Raw genomic sequence first — 23,822 nt, 5'->3', positions numbered from 1 at the left:
TTAGCAACTAAATAATAACAACAAGGCATCAGTGTAAATTGAGAATGAGCAGGCATAGAACCGAGGGTGCGGTTTTGCTCTCTGCCTCTCAGCCAAGCTCAAGTCTTGCTCTCCAGTGGGGTTTTGTGCAGTGATTTAAACACACACCCATGTGCACACAAGCACACTCACATAGAGACAGGCATCTGTTTTACTTTCTGGAAAATGGGCTTGCAAAAGGTAAGTTTTGGTACTGGTCAAAAAAATTACATAAGAGCTCAGAGGGCAATGAAAGCAAAGCTTAATCAGAAAACAGAACTTTTGATAATTTCAGAATTACATAATGAATTTGGCAATAGCTAAAATGAACAAATTTAAATATTTATTTTCATATTTAAATATTTCCAATGAAAATCAGAGACCGTGTCTCTCAAGCCAGTGCCACAACCAGAGCAGAAGCCACACGCTGTGCAGGAAGCTGCACGCAAGCATGGGCAGCCCAGGGTTTCAGGGTCCTTCCTGATGTCACCGGTCTATTGTACTAGTTGTGCCGAGGAGGAAATAGAAAGATTTTGAAGCTATTTTTGATAAACTGTTTCCTGCAACTGGCAAATGGCAGAGCCAAAAATAGGCTTTCCAGTGAGGTTCTTACCTGGTCGTCATAGCGATACGTGAGGAACTGCTCCCCGGTCGTGTCCTCCAGAAAACTCCCCTGAGGGGAAAGTGCAAACTCAGGAAGGAAGTAGGCCCCAGGAGACTTCTCTGCTGTGGTCTGAAAGGCAAGATTGCTTGGTTAAAAATAAGGCTTCAGTAAGGACCTTTGGGCTCCAAAATCACTGCAGATGGTAACTGCAGCCATGAAATTAAAAGACGCTTACTCCTTAGAAGGAAAGTTATGTCCAACCTAGACAGCATATTCAAAAGCAGAGACATTACTTTGCCAACAAAGGTCCATCTAGTCAAGGCTATGGTTTTCCCAGTGGTCATGTATGGATGTGAGAGTTGGACTGTGAAGAAAGCTGAGCGCCGAAGAATTGATGCTTTTGAACTGTGGTGTTAGAGAAGACTCTTGAGAGTCCCTTGGACTGCAAGGAGATCCAACCAGTCCATTCTAAAGGAGATCAGTCCTGGGTGTTCTTCAGAATGAATGATGCTAAAGCTGAAACTCCAGTACTTTGGCCACCTCGTGGGAAGAGTTGACTCATTGGAAAAGACCCTGGGAGGCATTGGGGGCAGGAGGAGAAGGGGACAACAGAGGATGAGATGGCTGGATGGCATCACCGACTCGATAGACATGAGTTTGAGTGAACTCCAGGCGTTGGTGATGGAGAGGGAGGCCTGGCGTGCTGCAGTTCATGGGGTCGCAAAGAGTTGGACACGACTGAGCGACTGAACTGAACTGAACTGAAGGACCCCCAGTAGGCTTCCCTGGTGACTCGGGTAAAGAATCTGCTTGCCAATGCAGGAGATGTGGGTTAGATCCCTGGCTCAGGAAAATTCCTTGGAGAAGGAAATGGCAACCAACTCCATTATTCCTGCCTGGAAAATCCCATAGACAGAGGAGCCTGGCAGTCTATAGTCTATGGGGTTGCAAAAGGGTCAGAGACAACTTAGCAATTGCACAACAACAACAAAGGACCCCCAATAGGGAGTCTCTGAAAAGGGTGAGTCCAAAAGAATCCAACCACGAAAGGCTTCACCAAGAAAAGGGAAGTGCCTATTTACAATAGCCAAGACATGGAAACAACCTACTTTCTGTTGTGATTGTTTGGTGAAGGAGTAAGAAACACACTTATTTTTTCCATCCTGTAACAGAAGTGCATATATCCTCTCTTTTTTGGAGTTCCTCCTTATTTAGATCACCACAGAGCACTGAGCAGAATTCCCTGAGCTATACAGCAGCTTCTCATTAGTTACCTGTTTAGGGCACAGAATATGTCTGCTGGACATTGTTCCTAAAGTGACCCTGGGGGGAAGAGGAAGGAATGCTAAAGCCACAGCCCCTACAAAGAAAAGAAGACCCCAACACGTGTTAGCAGTGTTCCATGGAGCTCTATGTGAAATATCAGAAAAAGTAAAAAATCTTCCTGGCATTAAAGCTTGTCATCCCTCAGTATTCATTAGTGTGGAAAAAAATAGAAGACACTTATGGCTAAACTATAGCTGATTACCTTCTGCTTTGTGAGCCACTGTTCTGACTTTAAATTGTATTTATTAGACTTCTACAAATAAAAGCTGGAGAGGGTATGGAGAAAAGGGAACCTTCTTGTTGGTGGGAATGTAAACTGATACGTCCATTATGGAGATTCCTTAAAACCTAGGGATAAATCTTCCACATAACCCAGAAACCCCACTCCTTGGCATATACTCAGAGAACACCATAATTCAAAAAGAAACATGCTCCCCAATGTTCATGGCAGCACTATTTACAATAGCCAGGACAAGGAAGCAACCTAGATGTCCATTGACAGAGGAATGGATAAAGAAGATGTGGTACATATACACAATGGAGTATTACTCAGCTATAAAAAGGAACAAAATTGTGCCATCCAGAGACGTGGATGGACCTAGAGACAGTCCTACAGAGTGAACTCAGAAAGAGAAAAACAAATACAGTACATTAATGCATATTTATGGAATCTAGAAAAATGGTATAGATGACCTTATTTGTAAAACAGAAATAGAGACACAGACACAGAGAACAAACTTTTGGACACCAAGAAGGGAAAGGAGGGTGGAATGACTTGGAGATTGGGGTTGACATATACACATTATTGATACCATGCATAAAATAGATAACTAATGAGAACCTACTGCATAGCACAGGGAATTCTACTCAATGCTCTTTGGTGACCTAAATGGGAAGGAAATGCAAAAAGGAGAGGATATATATATATATATACGTATAGCTGATTTGAGCTTCCCTAGTGGCTCAAATGGTAATGAGCCACTCAAATGAGTCTTCCTGAAATTCAGGAGACCCAGGTTCAATCCCTGGGTCAGAAAGATCCCTTGAAGAGGGAATGGCAACCCACTCCAGTATTCTTGCCTGGAGAAGTCCATGGACAGAGGTGCATGGGGGGCTATAGTCCATGGGGTCACAGCGAGTCAGACACAACTGAGCCACTAACACACACATAGCTGATTCACTGTACTATATAGTATAAGCACTATATTGTAAAACAACTAACCCCCAATTAAAATTAAATCTTTAAAAAATCACTTTGAGGACTAGGTGAATTACTAGGAGTAAATTTCTCATCTAGCTTATGTTCCTTATAGTGTAGAAACTCAAACAAATATATTTTCCTCCTCCTTTTGTTCCCCTCCAATCTCCAACAACCTGTGTAGTAATTTCCAAATACTGATGTTCATCTGGTTAAGAATTCACTGAAGAAATAAGCATATAGATTTCTGGATCATATCTGGAAAAAATAATTAAAAAAATAAAAACTGAAATGGGAATAAAATCTTGCACATGAAAATCAAAGGTGAATTTGACAGTAAAATTTATTTCTGTATTTCCTAGGAAGCTTGAGTACGTATAAAAGTATTGTTTTTCTCACCAAAATAAAAACACATCTAGGTAAACCTCAGGGCCAAAGTTTATATAACTACTAGAAAATAATGGATTCTATCTTAAGATAATTCATGGAAGCTGATAACCAAAATGCTCAGCAAAGATCAATAAATGTTACCTGCCTCTATTGGCTTCAGAGATCATAGAATCATAGTTATAAATGCCTGAAGAGGCCTTAGAAGTCATCTAGGTCGAACTCCTAAATTTAGAAATAAGTGAACTAAGGCTCTGAGAGTTAAGATGCTTGCCAAACAGCACAGAGCAGGAGCCAGTGGTGAAACCCGTTAGCAATCATGTGCAAAGGCAGTTAGGCCATTTCACCAAAGGCTGGGGGCTGGAGCAGCCTAAGATCACCACCCAAGACTAGCTCCCTCAATACACAAAGCCTCCCTGTGTAACGGGCTTCTCAGATGCCTCAGCAGTACAGAATCCCCCTGAAGTGCAGAGGATGAAGGAAACGCGGGTTGGATCCCTGGGTTGAGGATATCTCCTGGAGAAGGAAATGGCAACCCCCTCCAGTATTCTTGCCTGGGACAAGAGGAGGGACAATCCTAAGGACAGAGGAGCCTGGCGGGCTACGGTCCATGGGGTCGCAAAAGAGTTGGACATAATTTAGCAACTAAAAAGCTACAATCCTGTATGATGCTTATCTTTAGCTGTCCATACATCCAACACATATTTATTGAGCACCTACTATATGCCTGAAACTGTTCTGAGTGCTTTGGATACAATGGCATACAAGAAAGATAAGGTATCTCTTTCCCTGGAGGTTATACTCTAGTGGAAGAGATAGATTTTTTAAAAAGCAAACAAATTTCTAAATATGAAAATTAAACCTCTAAGTGCTATAAAGTAAATAAACAGAGAGATGTGTGAATAAATAAGTGCTATAAAGTAAATAAACAGAGAGATGTGTGAATAAAGTTGGGAGAGGGTTGTTTAACTTTATGTAAGAAGTGGGGTGTTAGAGAAGGCTTTTCAGAGTCTCTTGGATGGCAAGGAGATCAAACCAGTCAATCCTAAAGGAAATCAAACCTGAATATTCATTAGAAGGACTGATGCTGATGCTGAAGCTCCAACTTTGGCCACCTGATGCAAAGACCCAACTCACTACAAAAAGACCCTGGTGCTGGGAAAGACTGAAGGCCAAAGAAGAAAGGAGGAGACAGAGGATGAGATGGTTGGATGGCATCACTGACTCATTGGATGTATGTTTGAATAAACTCCAGGAGATAGTGAAGGACAGGGAAGCCTGGTGTACTGCAGTCCATGGGGTCATAAAGAGTCGGACATGACTAAAGTGACTTAACACACAGGTACATACTAGGTCCCAGGGATGCCTGGTTCCAAGATCATCATCCATTTATCCCCATCATCTTCTCCGACCCTCCCCACCCCAGCTCCCTTCAGCTGTCCCAGCTCCAAGCTGACTCTCCTTCCTGGGCTCCTCTGAAGCTGTCCCACCACTGAAAAAAACATGCTGCCACATTTACTCCCAAGTAGCTGCTTTTTGCAGCAAGGAGGACTGTCCTAAGCCTCTGTGATCAGAGTATTTGTCTGCTGTGCTTCTTCTATACTATTAACAACAACTACAAACATTTCTTAAGCCCCCATGAGCCTTTTTTTTTTTGGCTGCTGAAATTCGATTCGGTAAAATGACGTGTTTGCCTTATATTTTGTTCACTGTATTCCTATTCCAGGCTTCTGCCTCTCCCCAAAGGCATCTCAGTGCAGCATTGTGGAGGCAGTTCCAGAAGGCTGAGGGCTGTGTCTCCATCATGTCTGCGTTCCCCATGGAGATGTCTGGTGTGATTCATTGAGAGTCTAAGACTGATGCCTACACTACCTGAGCCATGCAGTAGGGGGAGAAATTTCCCGCCAAACCCATTCTGTGGGAATTAAAGGCTACCAGGTCCTGGACTAGGGCTTCCCTGATAGCTCAGACAGTAAAGAATCTGCCTGCAATGAGGGAGACCTGTGTTTGATCTCTGGGTCAAGAAGATCCCTTGAAGAAGGGAATGGCTACCCACTCCCGTATTCTTGCCTGGAGAATCCATGGACAGAGGAGCCTGGCAGGCTACAGTCCATGAGGTCTTAAAGAGTCAGACATGACTGAGTAACTAACACTTTCACTTTTTCTTTTCAGTCCCTGAGCTAGACCAGATTCTCTCTAGGCTCACATCACACCCCATGTCACTGATAAACTGATTTTACATTCACCTCTCTTGATCAAAATCCTTCCTCCCAAGTCAGTTTTCAATACTGTGGGAGTTGATGCTGCAGCCTGGTGCAGTCCAAGTCCTCTCCATCTGTGGTGGTCAGCGTGGGCCACCATGCTTGTGTGAAGTCTGAAGTGCTGACCTGTAGCATTCCAGGATAATGAAAGCTCAGTGCTGGAAGGGACCTTCTTAGTCATCCAATCCAGCCTGTCCCCCTCAGCAATCCTGCCCAATGGCCTGCAGCCTCTAAGTGAATACCTTTATGACAAGGAGCTCACTCCCTCTGAAGGCAACAGGGGTATGTCAGAATCTAGCAAACTAGGGTTGGGAGAAACTGTGAGACTGGGATTGATACAGCTTCCCTGGTGGCTCAGCAGTAAAGAATCTGCCTATGATGCAGAAGATGCAGGTTTGACCCCTGGGTCGGGAAGATCCCCTGGAGAAGGAAATGGCAACCCACTAGTCCAGTATTCTTGCCTGCAGAATGCCATTGGCAGAGGAGCCTGGTCAGCTACAGTCCATGGGGTCACACAGAGTCAGACACAACTGAAGCAACTGAGCATGCAAAATGCACATATACTAGGTAACTAATGAGAACCTACAGTACAGCTCAGGAAACTCCACTTGGTGCCCTGTGGTGACCTGAATGGGAAGGACATCCATAGAAGAGGAGGTATATGTTAAAACAAAAAATAAAAGAAATCTCGCAAATTATTCTGAAGTGGCCCATTGCTCCCCAAGGGTGGAATGAGGTACCTTTGCACTTTCTGTCATCCTCCCCTACAGCCTTCCCCTGTCTTCCCTTCCCCTCTAGCAAATGCACATATACTAAGTTGAATTCTAAAGTCTAAACACCACAGAATCTCGGCAGGGACTAACATTTGAGTCACAGATCTATATGATTGGAAGAAACTTTTGCTGTTGTTGTTGTGCAGCCACTAAGTTGCTGTGCAGCTGCTAAGTTATGTCCAACTCTTTGCGACCCCATGGACTGTAGCCCAGCTTCCAAGCGAAAGTTCACCCCCATCCCATCCCCCCAGCTCCCTCCATGGGGACATTCTTAGGAAAACCAGACTTTTCCTTAAGGAGAAATGGCTAAGTTCTCTTATGACTTCAGAAAGCAAGCAGCCTGGGCAGCAACGAACACACACTGACATTCTCATCATCCGGTGACTCAGGACAGGTGAGGTGACGCCTCACAGGACAGGGTGACTGAGGAGGTCAGGCCCCTTAGGCAGCAACAATTGAAGGGAGGATGGGGAGGTGGGGTGGGGGAAGGGAGGCTGGACCAGGATATGTGCAAGCTTCCCATGACACAGATCCAGAACCAAGGAGAGAAGCTGCCAAAATGCATCATCCCACCAGCCACTGTCCACAGCTGCTGAGTCACCGGACTGGGGGTCAGGAGGAATCCAGACGGCCCCTTCAGGGACCCAAGAATGCAGCTTACTCACCTCCCCCTCCAGCTGAAGGCTTTGACTTTGGCAGGAGAGAGTAAGTATGGGATGGCGATTCAAGGACAAAATTTGCGTGTCCTAGACTCCATCCATATAACCAAAACTATGGTTTTTCCAGTAGTCATGTATGGTTGTGAGAGTTGGACCATAAAGAAGGCTGAGATCCTTCTGAGATCCTTATTGGATCCTGAATAATCGATGCTTTCAGATTATAGTGTTGGATAAGACCCTTGAGAGTCCCTTGAACAGCAAGGAGATCAAACCAGTCAATCCTAAAGGAAATCAATCCTGAATATTCCTTGGAAGGACTGACGCTGAAGCTGAAGCTCCAATAACTTTGGCCACCTGATGCGAAGAGCCAGCTCATTGTAAACGATCCCGATGTTGGGAAAGATTGAGGGCAGGAGGAGAAGGGGGTGACAGAGGATAAGATGGCTAGATGGCATCATCGACTCAATGGACATCAGTTTGAGCAAACTCTGGGAGATGGCCAAGGAGTGAGAAGCCTGGTGTGCTGCACTCCATGCAGTCGCAAGGAGTTGGACATAATTGAGCTACTGAACAACAACAAGCCTCTATCAACACCCTGGGTAGGATAGAGAATGTCTCTCAAGACTTGGCAAAATGTTTGGCTGATGTGATGGAAGGAAAGACAAGTGGAGGAGAAGTGGGTGTTTCTACACAAAAGAATGGGAACCCAATATGCCTCAAAAGTCAAGTGGTCACCATTGACATTATACAGTGGGATTTCCGCTGAATTTCAACAAGTCAGTTTAAACCCTTCTCCCAAGCTTGGTCTGAGCACTACAGGTGGATGTCCGCCTCTCTTCAGAGCATGAACACAGCCAAGCACCACACCACTGACCTCTACAGAACTGTGGTCAATAAAAGTCAGTAAGGTTATTTCCTGGGCTTCCCTGGTGGCTCAGACAGTAAAGAATCTGCCTGCAATGCAGGAGACCCAGGTTTGACTCTTGGGTTGTGAAGATCCCCTGGAGAAGGGAATGTATTCCCACTCCAATATTCTTCCCTGGAGAATCCCATGGACAGAGAAGTCTGGCAGGCTACAGTCCACGGGGCTGCAAAGAGTCGGACATGACTGATGACTAACACTGACTTTTCCCTTTCACCTTTCAAGGCTTTTTCTTACCTGTCACTGTGAAGTCATGTCTGTACTGGAGAGCTGGACTGTACTATCCCTGATCATCCAGTCTCTCTTTGGATCTGACCCATCACCCCAGCCTGCCAAGGCTCTTTTTGGATCCTGACTCCATTTATCAAGGTTTGCATCGCTCTCTCCCCACTTCGTGTCAGCCCGAATTTGAGCATGCCCTCTGCCTCCTTGTTTCAGCCACAAACACTTCGCCGGGACAAGACTGACAATGAGGCTCTTCTCCAGGCCGACAGGGACTTTACCAGCTTTGAGTCTCCTCATTTCAGAATCCCCACTTTGGTCACTAGAGAGTCAACAAACAGACTGTCAGATTCTGTAGTGACACAGACAACTCATGGAAGTAAGACACTAGTTCCAAGAACTGAGACTCCAGCTGGGTTTTATAGGTCAGGACAAAAGCCAAAGGATACAAAGGCATTAACCCTGAGTCACTATTTTTTAGATTTTTTTTTATGTTAACCATTTTTAAAGTCTTCGTTGAATGTGTTACATTATTGTTTCTGTTTTATTGGGGTTTTTTATTTTTGGTTTTTGTCATGAGGCATGCGGGAGCTTAGCTCCCCATCGAACCCATACCCCCCCCTGCATTAAAAGATGAAGACTTAATCACTGGACCGCCAGGGAAGTCCCCTAAGCTACTACAGCACAATTCCCTGTGAAACCAGGGTTTAATAGAGGCCAATTAAAGTCACCATCAGGAATTTGAATGCATAAGAAGTCAGTCTCAATTAACAGCAGCTAAGGTCTACAGGGGAGAGTTCAGCTCCAGGATGGAAGGTGCAGACCACTCCTACAGGTGAAAAGGTCCCTTTATATTTTTTTCCTTTTTTTGGCTGTGCTGTGTGGCATGTTGAATCTTAGTTCCCTGACCAGGGATCGAACTTCTACCTGCTGAATCCAGAGCACAGAGTCTTAACCACTGGACAGCCAGGGAAGGGAGTTCAGCTCAGTTCAGCTCAGTCATGTCCAATTCTTTGCAACTCCATGGACTGCAGCACGCCAGGCTTCCCTGTCCATCACCAACTCCTGGAGCTTGCTCAAACTCATGTCCATCGAGTAAGTGATGCCATCCAACCATCTCATCCTCTGCCGTCCCCTTCTCCTCCTGCCTTCAATCCTTCCCAGCATCAGGGTCTTTTCCAATGAGTCCTCTTAAATGATAATATTTGTTGAGTCTTAAAGTGTATGTTTTAGACAGAATCCCCAGACTCTGGGTCAGCCTGCAAGGAATACATTCCCTGGAGGGTCTCTGGGTGTTATTCCTCGCATCCTGGATTACACACGGGATTTTACAGTTTCTACCTTGCAAGGTCCATGAGGGAATAATCAAGTTAACCAACATTATTTAAATTCAGGATACCAAGTGCATTTTTGTTCCAAGATGCATGATGTGCATCTTGTTACCTGAACCTGAAATGAAGGATCCAGAAACTTTCTGGATCATTTTGGTTTTTCAAGTAGGATGTCATCATCCCAAGATGTTTTACTTCATAATTAAATATGAAATGTATTTACTTTGCCAAGGTCGACAGGATCAGCTGAAAGAAAATGAGTTTTCACAATTATTTGAGTCTTTAAAAAAAATGATACTAGAAATTTAAGGTTTCTCTTCTCTATTTACCATCAACAGATGAATACATTGGGCTTCCCTGATGACTCAGTGGGTAAAGAAGCCACCTGCAATGCAGAAGGCACAGCAGATGCACGTTCAATCCCTCGTTCAGGAAGATCCCTGGGAGGAGGAAAATGGCAATCCACTCCAGTATTCTTGACTGGGAAATCCCATGGACAGAGGAACCTGGCAGCCTACAGTCCACAGGGTCATAAAAAGTCAGATATGACTGAGCAAATACATTCTCTCTATCTTACTGGCTTGAAAGGCCTATCACTTGAATAAATGCCTGAGTATGAGTACATCTCAGCTAAAATATTGGATTGGTCAAAAAGTTTGTTCGAGGCTTTCCATACCATGTTACAGAAACACCAACACCAAGTTGTTGCAAACTTCACCTTCACTCTGAGTCACATTTTCCAAAGAAACATGAGTGGCGACCCTTCTGGGTCCCTCCTAGTGCTGAGAGGAGGGTGATGCCTCGTCGGTGTGCATAATCGGAACGAACTGTTCCGCGGAGAAGGTCTTTCCTTGAGTTTAAATTTATCCTATCAAGACTCTCTTTCACAAACTGGAATGTGGATCTTATCAATGTCATTCATAGCACCACTCTTCCACCTGCCACTTAAACACATGATGTAGTGGTGTTTAGTTGCTGAGTTGTGTCCCACTCTTTTGTGACCCCATGGACTGCAGCTCACCAGGCTCCTCTGTCCATGGGATTTTCCAGGCAAGGATACTGGAGTGGGTTGCCATCCCCTTCTCCAGGGGATCTTTCGGATTCCTGCATTGGCAGGCAGATTCTTTACCACTGAGCCACCAAGGAAGCCCCACTAAACACATAGTCTCTCTCAAATTTCTCTCTCTTTCTCTCTCCTTCCATCTCCTTCCCCTACACACACACACACACACACACACACACACACACCCCTTTAATCAGCCCTGGCAAGCAGGGCCAAAAGTAATCTGTGAAAAGATCTTGCTGGAACAGACTTCGCCTTGTATTAACAGTTCCTTGAAAGGAGAAAACCTGAACATGCAATCACAATACTTCTTTATATATGTGAACCCTCTTCAGTCCTCGGCAATAGGCTTGGTGCATACGAGAAAGTCAATAATTAATTGTCTTTCCTAGAAAAACCAACATAGGTTGCCCTTCCACCCCCATGGAGAGCCCGGCATGACTGATGTTTGAATATTCTTTCTGCCACAGAAAGACTAGAATGCTCTGGCTGAAGACCACGCTGGCACTTCACAAGGGGTTATTTAAAAACTAGACTATTACTCTAAACGGGCAGAGGAAAGAAAGCCTGCCTGTGCCAATATACACAATATAGATCCTCTTTCCCCGGAGCCCACCCCTCCCACAAAACTGTACTTAAGAGCCCATTTTTCAAGGACTTGAAGTAAGCTCACCCATTGGAAAGAGCCTCAATCACCAAAATGTCACGTGGAAATAATTCTAAAACACCTCAGGGGAAAGAAGTGGAAAATTGTATTCCTTGAACAGCACTCCACAGGTAAAGAAAAAAGCTAGATTGATGATCATCACAAATCTTCATCAGTTGTAAACTTCCTACCCAACTCTTTGCTTCTCCCAATCCCTCCCCTCTTCCTGGTCCAGTCATACTGGTGATCATCAGCATAGAGAAGGAAGTGATCATTTATTTGGGGAAAGTGAGCAAAACTGTGGTTGCTGAGAAGTGCTACATGTGAGAATGATCCAGAAGGGAAAAGTGCCATGGAGAAGGAAGGTGTTTCCTGGGAGAATCTCTGTAGCTCCCTCCCCAGCATCATCATGCCCACCCTATCAGGGGTACAAGGCTAAGGGAGGACCAGTCTCGGGGGGATCCAGTCTGGGAAGTGGAATCTACCCTTTGATCTCAAAATGAAATATGTATTTTTCCCACAGCCCCTTCCCCATTGACACTCATGATTACCTCCCTGGCAGAGAAAAGGCATCTTTACTTTTTAAATAGAGTACAAATCACTATTTTACTTTACCCCAAATGGCAGGAGGAGGGGACTCCCCAAAAGATTGCTGTCCAGATACTTCTTGATGGTATGACCAGGGTCAATATTACTGTCTGTTGAGCACCTACTAGGCACTGAGGCTGCATTAGACACAGAGAATTCATCAGTCAACAAAATGGACAGAAATCACTTTTCTCAAGAAGTTCATATTCTAACTAGGGGAAACAGAAAATGAACATAATATATAAGTTGTATAATGTCACATGACTTCCCAGGTGGCATAGTGGTAAGGAATCCACCTGCCAATGCAGAAGATACAAGAGATGTGGGTTTGATCCTTTGGTCGGGAAGAGCCCCTGGAGAAGAAAAGGGCAAGCTACTCCAGTATTCTTGCCTGGGAAATCCCATGGACAGAAAAACCTGGTGGGCTACAGTCCATGGGGTCACCAAGAGTTGGACGTGACTGACCACACACGCATGGCATGGCATAGCATAGCATAATATCATACAGGAAAAAGAAGTTGGAAGTGCTGGGGGGTGGGTATAAATTGCAATGGCTTTTTGTTTTATTTAAGGTTTTTTTTTTCCATGTGGATCATTTTAAAGTTTTTATTGGATTGATTTGTTATTAATACAGTATTGCTTCTGTTTTTTATGTTTTGGCTCTATGGTGGCAGGGCACATGGGATCTTAGCGCCCCAATTAGGGATCAAACCCGCCCTCCCCTGCATTTAAAGGCGAAGTCTCAACCACTGGACCCACTGGACCACCAGGGAAGTCCCTGAAGTTTTAAATAGAGTGGTCAGGATAAGGGGGGGGGGGGGCAAGGTAGGGGAGGGTTTCTTAGGGAAACACTTCTTATTTTCCACTTTTCCAAACACACGAGTTGGAGCCTGCCCTTTTTCTTGCAGGCATCACAGCGTTGACTCTCTCTAGGAACCTGGCTGGGATCTGCCAGGCTCTGGAGTCATTTGCTTCTACCTACAGCAGCGCTGTGACGCTTTGCTCCTTGGCCCCAAGTGCCTGTCTGCCTCCACAGCTCTCCGACTCCAGCCAGGCCAGGCCCCAGCCCTCCTCTCTGGCTGTTCCAATGTCTCCTGCTCCCAATGAGCCACAGCCCACTCCGCCCAGGCCCCAAGAACACAAGTGCAAGCCTAAGTAGGCAGAAAACACCGTTACTGGACAACAGATCGATTACATGGGCACAGTGTCTTTGTTGCCAATATCAGAGTCCAACACTAAGCATAATGCAAATCAGTGTATATCCCAATACATGAACTTGTATAAGCTCATCAGTGAGAGAGGAAAAGGAAGGAGGGGATGGAGGGAGGGGGGAGAGAGAGGGAGAGAAAGGGAAGAACAGAAGGAAGGAAGGAAAAGAGGGAGGGAGTGGAAAAGAGAGAGAGCAAGAGACAGGGAAGGAGGGAGAGAGGAAGGGAGGGAGAAAGAGAGAAAAATGGAAGGAAGGACGGAGGAAGGGAGAGGGGACGAGAAAGACAAGGAGGGAGGGAGGAAGGGAGGGAAGAAAGGGAGAGAGGAGGGAGGAAGAGAGGGATGGAGAAAGAGAGAAAGAAAGAAGGAAGAAAAAAGGAGGAAAGAGAAAGAAAAGGAGGAAAGGGAAAAATGTTACCAGCGCTTCCTCATTTGGCAATGAGACATCACCCAACCTGACAGAGTCCAGAAACACATCGGGGACACAGGCATGTTTATTCAAGGTCTTTCTCACCCTCACGGCTTTCTTTCTTTCAGGAAACAGCTCGTCTATGCGGCTGAAATCCTACAGGCTTTCAAAACGCAGGCTTCCAAGAGAAGAAAAAGACAGAAATGTGCTGTTTGCATATACTCCCAAAAACATTTATATTCATCCTAAGCCAGTTTGTTTTTCTAAGCTCAGCAGGGCAGGAAGTCTTCAGTGCTAACACGTCAGCAGAGCTGCCAGATTTGCCTTTTGGATGCTCCTGCCTTTCAGAATTCTTAAACAAGCAAGGCGATAGGAAGATGGTGATTTATAGTCAGGATGTCTTTGCTCCCTGTGTAGAAAATGGCATCACTCGAATTCCCATAAACTATCCAAAAATACTAGGGGTTTAGCATCAAATGGTAAAGACTCCTTGAAAACCCAAAGTGATGCTTTTATAAAATTAAAATGCTAACATTAATCCCAACAATTCAATGGTTAACAAAGCTATACTGGAGGCATAAATCAGAAGAAATTGTAACAAACAGATTATCTTCTGTTCTTTTTTAAAAGGAGAAAGGCAAACTATAGTGTTTGTTCCAAGCAGGACATCGAGTGAGACAAAGGTTTGGGGATTTAAGTTGGTATATTTTTAAGGTATAGTTTTAATTTTTTAATGATGTATGAAATGATAGTAATTTTCTTTTGCAGGCTTAAAAACACAACCCCATCGTTCCACATTTGTTTGACATGAAAATGTCACTGAGGTTTAAATCCTGAATAAACATAGGATTAGTTTTACGAACAGTACCAGACACATGGAAAATCACACTCCTAAGCCAAACTTGGAGATGCTGGACACCTGTTAAAAGTGGTGATGGATAGTCACATCTAGAAAGGGGTCCAGATTTGTGGTGGGGAATCCAGGGGTCCAGCCCACCTCCCCATAAACTCCATGGGCCCTGCCATGTTCTTTCACATCTCTAGTTCTTGTTGTTTTGTTCTTGTTGTTTGTTGTTTAGTCACTAAGTCAAGTCCAACTCTTTTCGACCCCATGGACTGTAGTTCACCAGGCTCCTCTGTCCATGGGATTTCCCAGGCAAGAATACTGGAGTGGGTTGCCATTTCCTTCTCCAGGGGATCTTCCCAACCCAGGGATCAAACCCACATCTCCTGCATTGCAGGTGAATTCTTTACTGCTGAGCCACCAGGGAAGACTGGTAATGTAATTGCAATTACTCAATTAATCACTTAATTTGTAAGAAGCTGTACCAATGAATGCCACGATGATTCATGTCATCACAAAGTTCCCAAAACAGTGGATATGTGTATATGTATGGCTGATTCACTTTGCCATACAGCAGAAATTAATGCAACATTGTAAATAAACTATACTCCAATTTAAAAATTAATTTTAAAAAAGAAGTATGAAATCCATTGATGACTATCGAAATTTCTCAGTGTAACTTTCCATTTTAATCTAACTTGCACAATATCTGTTACAATCCCTCTATATTTCAAATGACTTCTTAAACTTCTTCTAACAAACATGAATTTTCTTTGACAAAAAAAAAAAAAAAGTTCCCCAAACAAGTTTTTGATGTCAGCAGTAATATAAGAATGTATTGAGTATCACCTTAATGGGAGTGTTGAGCTAGTCATCAGAGACTGAACAGGATACAGTCCATGTTCTCAGGGAGCTCACTGTCTAGGGCTGGGAGTGGACTGAGACGAGATCAGCAAGTAGATCATTCAAAGTCAGGTGAGAGGGTCATCCAGGAGAGGAAGGGACAGGATGCTGCAGGGGCACATGAGAGGGACGTGGCCGAGGCAGCGGAGGTAATGGGCATAATGAACAACAGAGCAAGCTGGATGAGCAGTGTGCGCACGTGGAGTGAGAGCGGAGAGGAGAGGGTCAGAGGGGCAGACTCAGGCTGGATCTTGACATGGGTCTGGTGAGGCAGGTCGAAAAGTCAGTGTCTATTCCTAGGAAGCATCCAAGGGATATTATGTAGAAAAGTGAAACTATTCTAATGGAGAATGAATTGGAGGGGAGTGAGCAGAAGGTAGGCTCCTGTAATACTCCAGGAGGAAGAAGGCAAGAACGATAGGATACAGAGAAGAATATGAGCCATAACAAATTAATGTATCTCAGAACTTAGGGGGACATGTGCACCTGTGGCTGATTCATGTCAATGTATGGCAAAAACCTGAAAGTGAAAGTGAAGTTGCTCAGTCGTATCCGACCCTTTGTGACCCCATAGACTGTAGCCTACCAGGCTCCTCCGTCCATGGGATTTTCCAGGCAAGAGTACTGGAGTGGGTTGCCGTTTCCTTCTCCAGATGATCTTCCTGACCCAGGGATCAAACCCGGGTCTCCTGCATTGTAGGCAGACGCTTTACCATCTGAGCCACCAGGGAAGCCTATGAGAACCTACTATGGCAAAAACCACCACAGTATTGTAAAGTAATTATCCTCCAATTAAAATAAATTAATTAATTCAAAAAAACAAACAATTATGCCAGTATATTTGAAATACCAGTATATTCAAAATTTTAAAGCTTTAGAAAAAAATGCTAAATAAGCAAAACTGACTAAAATAAAACCAAACAAACAGAAAGGGACTCCCCTGGTGGTCCAGTGGTTAAGACTCTGCACTTCCACCACAGGGGATGCGGGTTCAATCCCTGTTTAGGGAACTATGATCACATATGCAGTGCAGCTAAAAATAAAGAAAACAGAAAAATAAAATAAATAAATTAAATAAAATATTAAATAAAATAATAAAATAAATAAATAAATAAAATTAAATAAAACAGAAAAACCTCAATGGTCCTTTAACTATTACAGAAACAGAATCAGTATTTAATATTCTTCCCATGAATAAAACAAAAGATCCAAATGGTTTTAAGGTGAGCTTTACAAAACATTCAAAGTGTAAAGAATTCCAATCTTAAAAAAAAAAAATCTCTTTCAAAGAACAGAAAACAAGGAACATCCAATAATTCATTTTTATGAGATTATACACTTGATAACAAAACCAAACAAGAAAAAAATTACATATCAATCTCACTCATGAAATGAATATAAAACTCAAGTAGATATAAGCAAAATAAATCTACCATCATATAAAAAGAGACCATCAACAGCAGAATACATCAATAAATTTTGGTCTGTTTATACCCTGGGACACAATGGAGCAATGAAAATGAATGATCTCAGCTCTACATATCGAGAGAGATGACATTTTAAACCATAACACTGAGCAGAATAGACAACAGTATGATTTCATTCATATAAAACTCAGAAAAGGCTAACCTCCCATAGTGCATTATTTGCGGATAGGCACTCAAGTGGCTAAAATAAAATTCACCTTGTTGTAGTGATGTCTGAGCAGAGAGGAGGATGCAGAAGGGAAGGAACACACAAGAGGCTGCAGGGGGATTGATAGCACCCATTTCATAAGCGCCATGGTGGGTACACAGGTGTTCATTACACTATCGTGGCTGCCACCTCATATATAGCTGTGCAAGCTTAGTATTACACTCAGTACATGGCCATCTCCCCTTAAGCACCGTGTTATATAAGGAACATTATCTGTGTATGCAAAATAATCATCAAAATAAATGTTATAAAAATTAAAATATATATGCAAAATAATCAAATGATTTATGATAAATTAATAGTAATATAATAAGAAGATAAGCTTTAAGTCAAACCCGTAAATATATGAATGTTTATACTTAACACGAAATGATCATAGCCTTTTATTTATTTTATAAACATACCCTTTTATATCAATGGGAAAGTGGTAGATTAGTCAATAAGTTCTTTGAGACAATAGGTAAATTAGGAGGAAAATGGGCAAACTCAGATCCCTTCTTCAATCAATGCATCAAAATCAATTTCATATGGATAAAAAATGTAAATGTTAATATATGTGTGTGTGTGTGCCTGAATGTGTGTGCATATACACACTCAATATATTCCAGAAAGTGGTGGAATTTTGCAAGATCAAGAACTGTGAAAAAAAAAGTCTGATATCTGTCTGATTGTTTACCCATTGTAAGTTACTTTATCTTTCATCTGAAAGTTTTGAACATATTTATAATATAATTACAATATAATTATAAATGTTATAATTACAATATTTCTAATTTAAAGTATTTGTAGTGACAGACAACAACTAGACTTAATCACGGTGATCACCTTGAAATGTTTAGAAATATTTAAATATTATGTTGTACACTAGGAACTAATATGGTACCATAGGTCAATTATACTTGGAAAACTAAGAAACGAACAAACTCAAAGAAAAAGAGGTCAGAGATGTGGGAGCATTGGATGAGACAGTTAAAATTTTCAGCTATAAGATAAATTACTAGGGATGTAATATACAAGATGTTAAATACAATTAACACTGCTGTACATTATATATGAAAGTTAAGAGAGTAAATCCTAAAAGTTCTCATCACAAGGAAAAAAAAATTTTCTATTTCTTTAATGTTGTATCTATAGGAGATGACTGATATTCACTAAACCTATTGTGATAATCATTTTATGATATATTGGGTTGACCAAAAAGTTCATTTGGGGTTTTCCATTACATCTTATGGAAAACCCCGAATAAGCTTTTTGGCCAACCTAACATTTAAGTCAAATCTTTGTGCCATACACCTTAAATGTATACAGCATTGTATGTTAATTATGGGACTTCCCACGTGACTCAAGTGGTAAAGAATTCGCCTGCAATGCAGGAGACCCTGGAGATGAGGGTTGGATCCCTGGGTTGGAAAGATCCCCTGGAGAAGGAAATCGTAACCTACCCCAGTATTCTTGCCCGGGAAATCCCATGCACAGAGGAGCCTGGTGGGCTATGGTCCATAGGGTCACAGGGAGTTGGACATGACTGAGCTATTGAGCACATACACACACACACATACACGTTAATTATATATTAATAAAATGGGAAGCAAACATAAAATTTAACCATCCAAAAAGAAAAAAAAATAGTTTAAGAATTCTAGGGAATTCCCTGGTGGCATATTGGTTAGGACTCTGCACTTTCATGGCTGAGGACCCAGGTTCAGTCCTTGGCGGGGGAACTAAGATCCCACAAGCCATGAAGCATGGCCAAAAAAAAGAAAAAGAAAAAAGTTTAACACTTGGCTTCCTAAAACATTTCTACTAACTGTGTTCTTTTCCTGTGTGTGAGCCACACTTTCCTGTGTCTTTGTGTGTCAAATTTTTCTTGAAAATTGGACATTTTAAATAATATAAGGTGGCAACTTTTAACCATCACCCTTCGAAGTCATAAATTTTACCAGAATATGTGCATATTTTTCTTTGTGTCTTTTTATATCCATCCTGACGGTCCAGCGAGTCCTTTCAGACGCAAGTCTTTTCTTCTTTCCCTTCTCTTCATTCAAAGAAACATTCTGCCAATAGTAGTTTCACTGCAGTCTCTTTTCCATCCACGGCTTTTCCTCCTTCTGCTGCTTCCACGGTTTGAATATCAGGTCTCCAAAATCTGTTCTCCAAGTCCCTCAGCTTTTCCCTCATGATTTACACTCTGTGGTTTTCCACTGTTGTAGATGGTATTTCCTCCACTTGGACATCCTTCAACTCATCCCCTGGATTTTTTACTTTGAAAATTTCACTTGTTTTTTGTTGGGGAAAACCATTTGGGGCTGTAGTGGAATCTCCTTACATACTCTCAGTTTGTGGTTTTCCAGTTTCCTTCTGTTTCCTCCAGGGCAGTTCTATTTCTACACAAGAGGAAAACTCCATATAAGAGTTCTGTAATAGAGATGTCTCTTCTGAGTGGGCTGCTTGTTATTCCTTTTTCTGGGTGCTGAGTCCCCTTCAATGCTGCAGCTTTTAAACTCTTTTGTGTATAAATATTGGTGCTCAGATATGGTAGAACAAAGTGGCTACCCTCCCACCATGCCAGGGAGGAGGCACAGTCAATGTCCCTGAGGGACCTCAGAGAACCAGCTGGCCAGGTAGCAGTCTCCTATCAAGACACCAACAGAAAAACTCTCTCGGGACTTCCCTGGCAGTCCAGTGGTTAAGACCTCACCCTCCAATGCAGGAGGTGCAGGTTCAATCCCTGGTCTGGGAGCGAAGTGCCATATGCCTTACAGTCAAAACACCAAAACATAAAAGAAGCAATATGGTAGCAAATTCAATAAAGACTTTTTAAATGGTCCACATAAAAAAAAAAATTCAAAAGAAAAAAAAAGAGAGAGAGAAAACATCTCTGCCCCCAAGTCCTATTCTCTTCCCAGAGGGAGAAAAGCTCAAAGCCACCATTAAGCCTGCATTAGGACCAGCCTGCCTGCCAGCCCCAGAACCTACCCATGGCCAGAGGGGCAGCTGGCATCAGATGACTACAAGATTACATGATCCTGAATTACTCTGATATACCAACTACAGAATGAAATATATTTATATGCATATCAGATCTTGATACGGGGAAAATCTTTAGAAGTGTAACATCAAAGGCAGAAACCATACAAATATTTATACAGCTAATATTAAATTTGAAAAGTGAAAAATCAAACATGAAAATACTTGAAACACACATAAAAAAAAGATTGTTAATGCCAACGTATAAAAATAGCCCTTAAAAACAAATAAGAAGATGAGGAACAGATTAATTTTAAAAATGGGCAAAAGACATGAATAGGAAACTCACAAAAGAAGAAAGGCCAACAACCAAGAAAGGTATGATATCAGTAGCAATAAGAACAAAAGTTAAAGCATTTACCAGACTGGCAAAGATTTTAAAGAATATACTACTCACGGCCAGCAAGGATCAGGTTTGAAACACATTTCAGCAAGTTGGACTTTCAAATGTTTAAATGCAAATGAAGAACAAACCGCAATCTTAACTTTCTAAATGTACACAAAAATTGCTACACTCCAAATAAAATCTCAGAACAAATTCGTGTTTAAAAGCTTAGACAGCTAAAATCATAATATGGTTATGAAGCACTCTTGGTCTTAGCATATTCATTCACTCATTCATTCTGTATTTTTGAGCACCTGCTCCATGCCAGGCCACAGTACTAAGGATGACAGTGGTAACGGAGACAGATGTAGTTCTACCCTCAAGGAGTTTAAATTCTAAAGAAACTATTATGAGAGCATTTCAGGCAAATTTTGCTAATTTTAAAATAAGCTAATTATATGATTGCTTAAGCTCCCAATCTAAAAACTAATATTGAGGGACATGTTGAAACATTACTCAAAACACATTTAAATCATAAGTAGCTTATCAGTACAGTAAAGGGAAGAAAGACAGAGCTTTACTTACTCCAGCCTTTGTAAAGATTCAACTCCAGGGACTTCCCTGGTGGTCCAGTAGCTAAGACTCTGTGCTCCCAATGCAGGGGGCCTGGTTCAATCCCTGGTCAGGGAGCCAGAGCCCACAGGCCGCAATTAATGATCCCGAGTGCCACAACTAAGACCTGGCACTGCCAAATAAATAAACAAAAATAAACATTCCAAAAATAGAACTTCCCTGGTGCATGCTAAATCACTTCAGTCATGTCTGACTCTTTGCTATGGATTATATCCCACCAGCCTCCTCTATCCATGGCGTTCTCCAGGCAAGAATACTGGAGTGGGTCACCATGCCATCCTCCAGGGGACCTGCCCGACCCAAGGCTCAAGCTCGTGTCTCCTGCAGTGCCAGGAAATTTCTTTACCACTAGCGCCACCTGGGAAGCCCTCTCTGGTGTTCCAGTGGTAAAGAATCTACCTGCCAATAGAGAGGACACAGGTTCGATCCCTGGTTCAGGAAGATTCCACAAGCCACTGGGCGGCTGAGTGGAGCTCTAGAGCCCATGAGCTGCCAAGCAGAGAAGCCACCACAATCAGACGCCCACTCACCACAGCAAAGAGCAGCCTGTGTGCAGCAACAAAGACCTAGTACAGCCAAAGATATAAATAAATGAATAAGTAATTTAAAAAATAAATTTAAAAAATGATAATAATTCAGCATGACTACATCTAATACTTATATTTAGTTGATGGCTGACCATTACTACGAATCTGTTGGTGCCCCCTCCACAGCAAGTTAATGCCAACAGTAAAGAACAGACTGATGTCGTTGGCTGTATTTAGGAATAACTGAAATGCAAATGGATCACAAACCTTCCTTGTGAGGAAGGCAGCCTATATCCTTGTTTGAAAAGCAGTTCTGTTCTGATGAAAAGTGTCTTTAAGCGTTCAGAAGAAAAAATGGTGTAGCGGCTCAAAGGCTTGCCTGCATCTACTCAGGGATTTGTGACAGGCTATAAAAGAAAGGCGTTTGCTACTTGGCGTAGTGCAGAAACCCAGGCTGCGGAGATGAGGCCAGACCAGGAGGAAGGCAGAGGGAGGATGAGCTAGCTGCCAGAAAGAAGCTGGAAAGGGCCCATCATGGGTTTCTCCTTGTCCACGGGGAAATCGCTCGCATGGGGAGGCGGTTTCATATTCCTAGAACTTTGCCACCCTCAGTTAGGAGACAAGAGAAGGAAGAAACAGCTACAGTATTGAATGGCTTATTATGTGCCAGGCATATATTACATGCTTGACAGTTTATCTAAATTAATCTCACATCAACCCTGCAAGGCAGTTCATATCACCACCACTTCTTTAAATAAGGGGATATATTGAAATTCCTTTCTCTTTTTTTTTTTTTTTTGGCTGCACTGGGTCTTAGTTTTAGCATGCAGGATCTAGTTCCCTGACCAAGGATTAAACCCGAGCCCATAGAGTCTTAACCCCTGGACCACGAGCAAAGTCTCAAAATTGAGGTTCCTGAGGTAGAGAGAGCTGTTGAGTATCACAGTTAGTGAATGGTCAAGCCTGTTGGAAACTCATTTATTTCTTCTTCACAGAGCCATACAGGATATAAAATAACTTCCTTGGGCAAAAAAAATATATGAGGTTAAACATTTAGAAGAAAATATAAGAAGATATCTGTGTGGCATCAAGGTAAGAAGGGATTTCTTTAAAAAGACATACAAGGCCAACTATAAATGATAAGATGAAAAAACAGCTATCCATTCATTCAAGAAATACTCTTGAACATCTACCAGAGACTGCTTGAGGAACTTGGGATCCATCATTGAAAAAAAAGACCAAAATCTCTACCAAAAGAAGATCAGTACCCAGCATATATAAACAATGTCTACAAGTGAGAAGACAAAAAAGAAACTCATGGGCAAAAGGTATGACAAACAGTTTACAGAAGTAAAAACCCACATGCCAGTAAACATAAAAAAAAATGGGTATTTAACTAGCCATCAGGAAAATACAAATTATAAACATCAAAGAGATACATGTAACAAATACAAAACTGGAAAAAATTAAAAAGCTGGAAAATACTGAGTATCATTGGAGATGATATGGTACAAGGAGTCCTAGATTTTTTGTTAGACTATAAATCGGTTTCCATGACCTCAGATAATAATTTGTGCAATAATAGCTAGTAAAGTTGAAGATGGTGTACTATTTCTTTCAGCAATTTCTTCCCTAGGCACAGACTGTAAGGAAATTAACATATAAAAGAACATGTAATAAAATTGTCCATAAAAACAAAACTGGAAACACTTCAATTAGATGTGCAACAGGAGGGTAAAAAAATATGTGTTCTGATGTCTTCATACAATGGACCATTACTCGGCAGCAAAAATAAATGAGTGAAATAAGTGGATGAATCTCACTAACATAATGTTGAGCAAAAAAAATATGAAGTTGCAGACTATTCACAGTATAATTTCATTTACATAAAGTTTTAAAAGTAGAAAACCACAGTACAGGAACTTCCCTGGGGATCCAGTGGCTAAAATCCTGCACTCCCAGTGCAGAGGGCCTAAGTTTGATCCTTGGTCAGGGAACTAGGTCCTACATGCTGCAACTAAGAGTTCTCACATCACAACTAAAGATCTCACACGCTGCAACTGAAAGACTCAACATGCCACAACAAAGATGGAAGATTGTGCCTCAACTAAGACCTTGCACAGCCAAATAAATAAAATAAATATTTAAAAAATAAAAGTAAATGAAACAACACTACATATTTTGTTTAGGAATATGCAGTAAAAGTATAAAGAAAAGTAAGGGAATTTTAAACTCTAAATTCAGAGTAGTTA

General features: G+C 42.2%; 1 protein-coding gene across 12 annotated transcripts in view; it reads right to left on the bottom strand.

Moving 5' to 3' along the window:
- Positions 1-23,822, bottom strand: part of ADAMTSL3 (ADAMTS like 3) — a 379,251-nt gene that overhangs the window by 314,056 nt on the left and 41,373 nt on the right. For all 12 annotated transcript variants that reach the window (XM_045163811.1, XM_045163808.1, XM_045163813.1 and 9 more), the window contains exon 3: positions 632-751. In XM_045163811.1, the coding sequence (XP_045019746.1) occupies positions 632-751 (120 nt within the window). The remainder of the gene's footprint in view (positions 1-631; positions 752-23,822) is intronic.

The sequence above is a fragment of the Bubalus bubalis genome, chromosome 20, assembly GCF_019923935.1.
Source record: "Bubalus bubalis isolate 160015118507 breed Murrah chromosome 20, NDDB_SH_1, whole genome shotgun sequence".
Classification (NCBI taxonomy): Eukaryota; Metazoa; Chordata; class Mammalia; order Artiodactyla; family Bovidae; genus Bubalus; species Bubalus bubalis.
The sequence above is the reverse complement of the archived record's forward strand: the minus strand, read 5'-3'. Positions and strand labels throughout refer to the sequence as shown.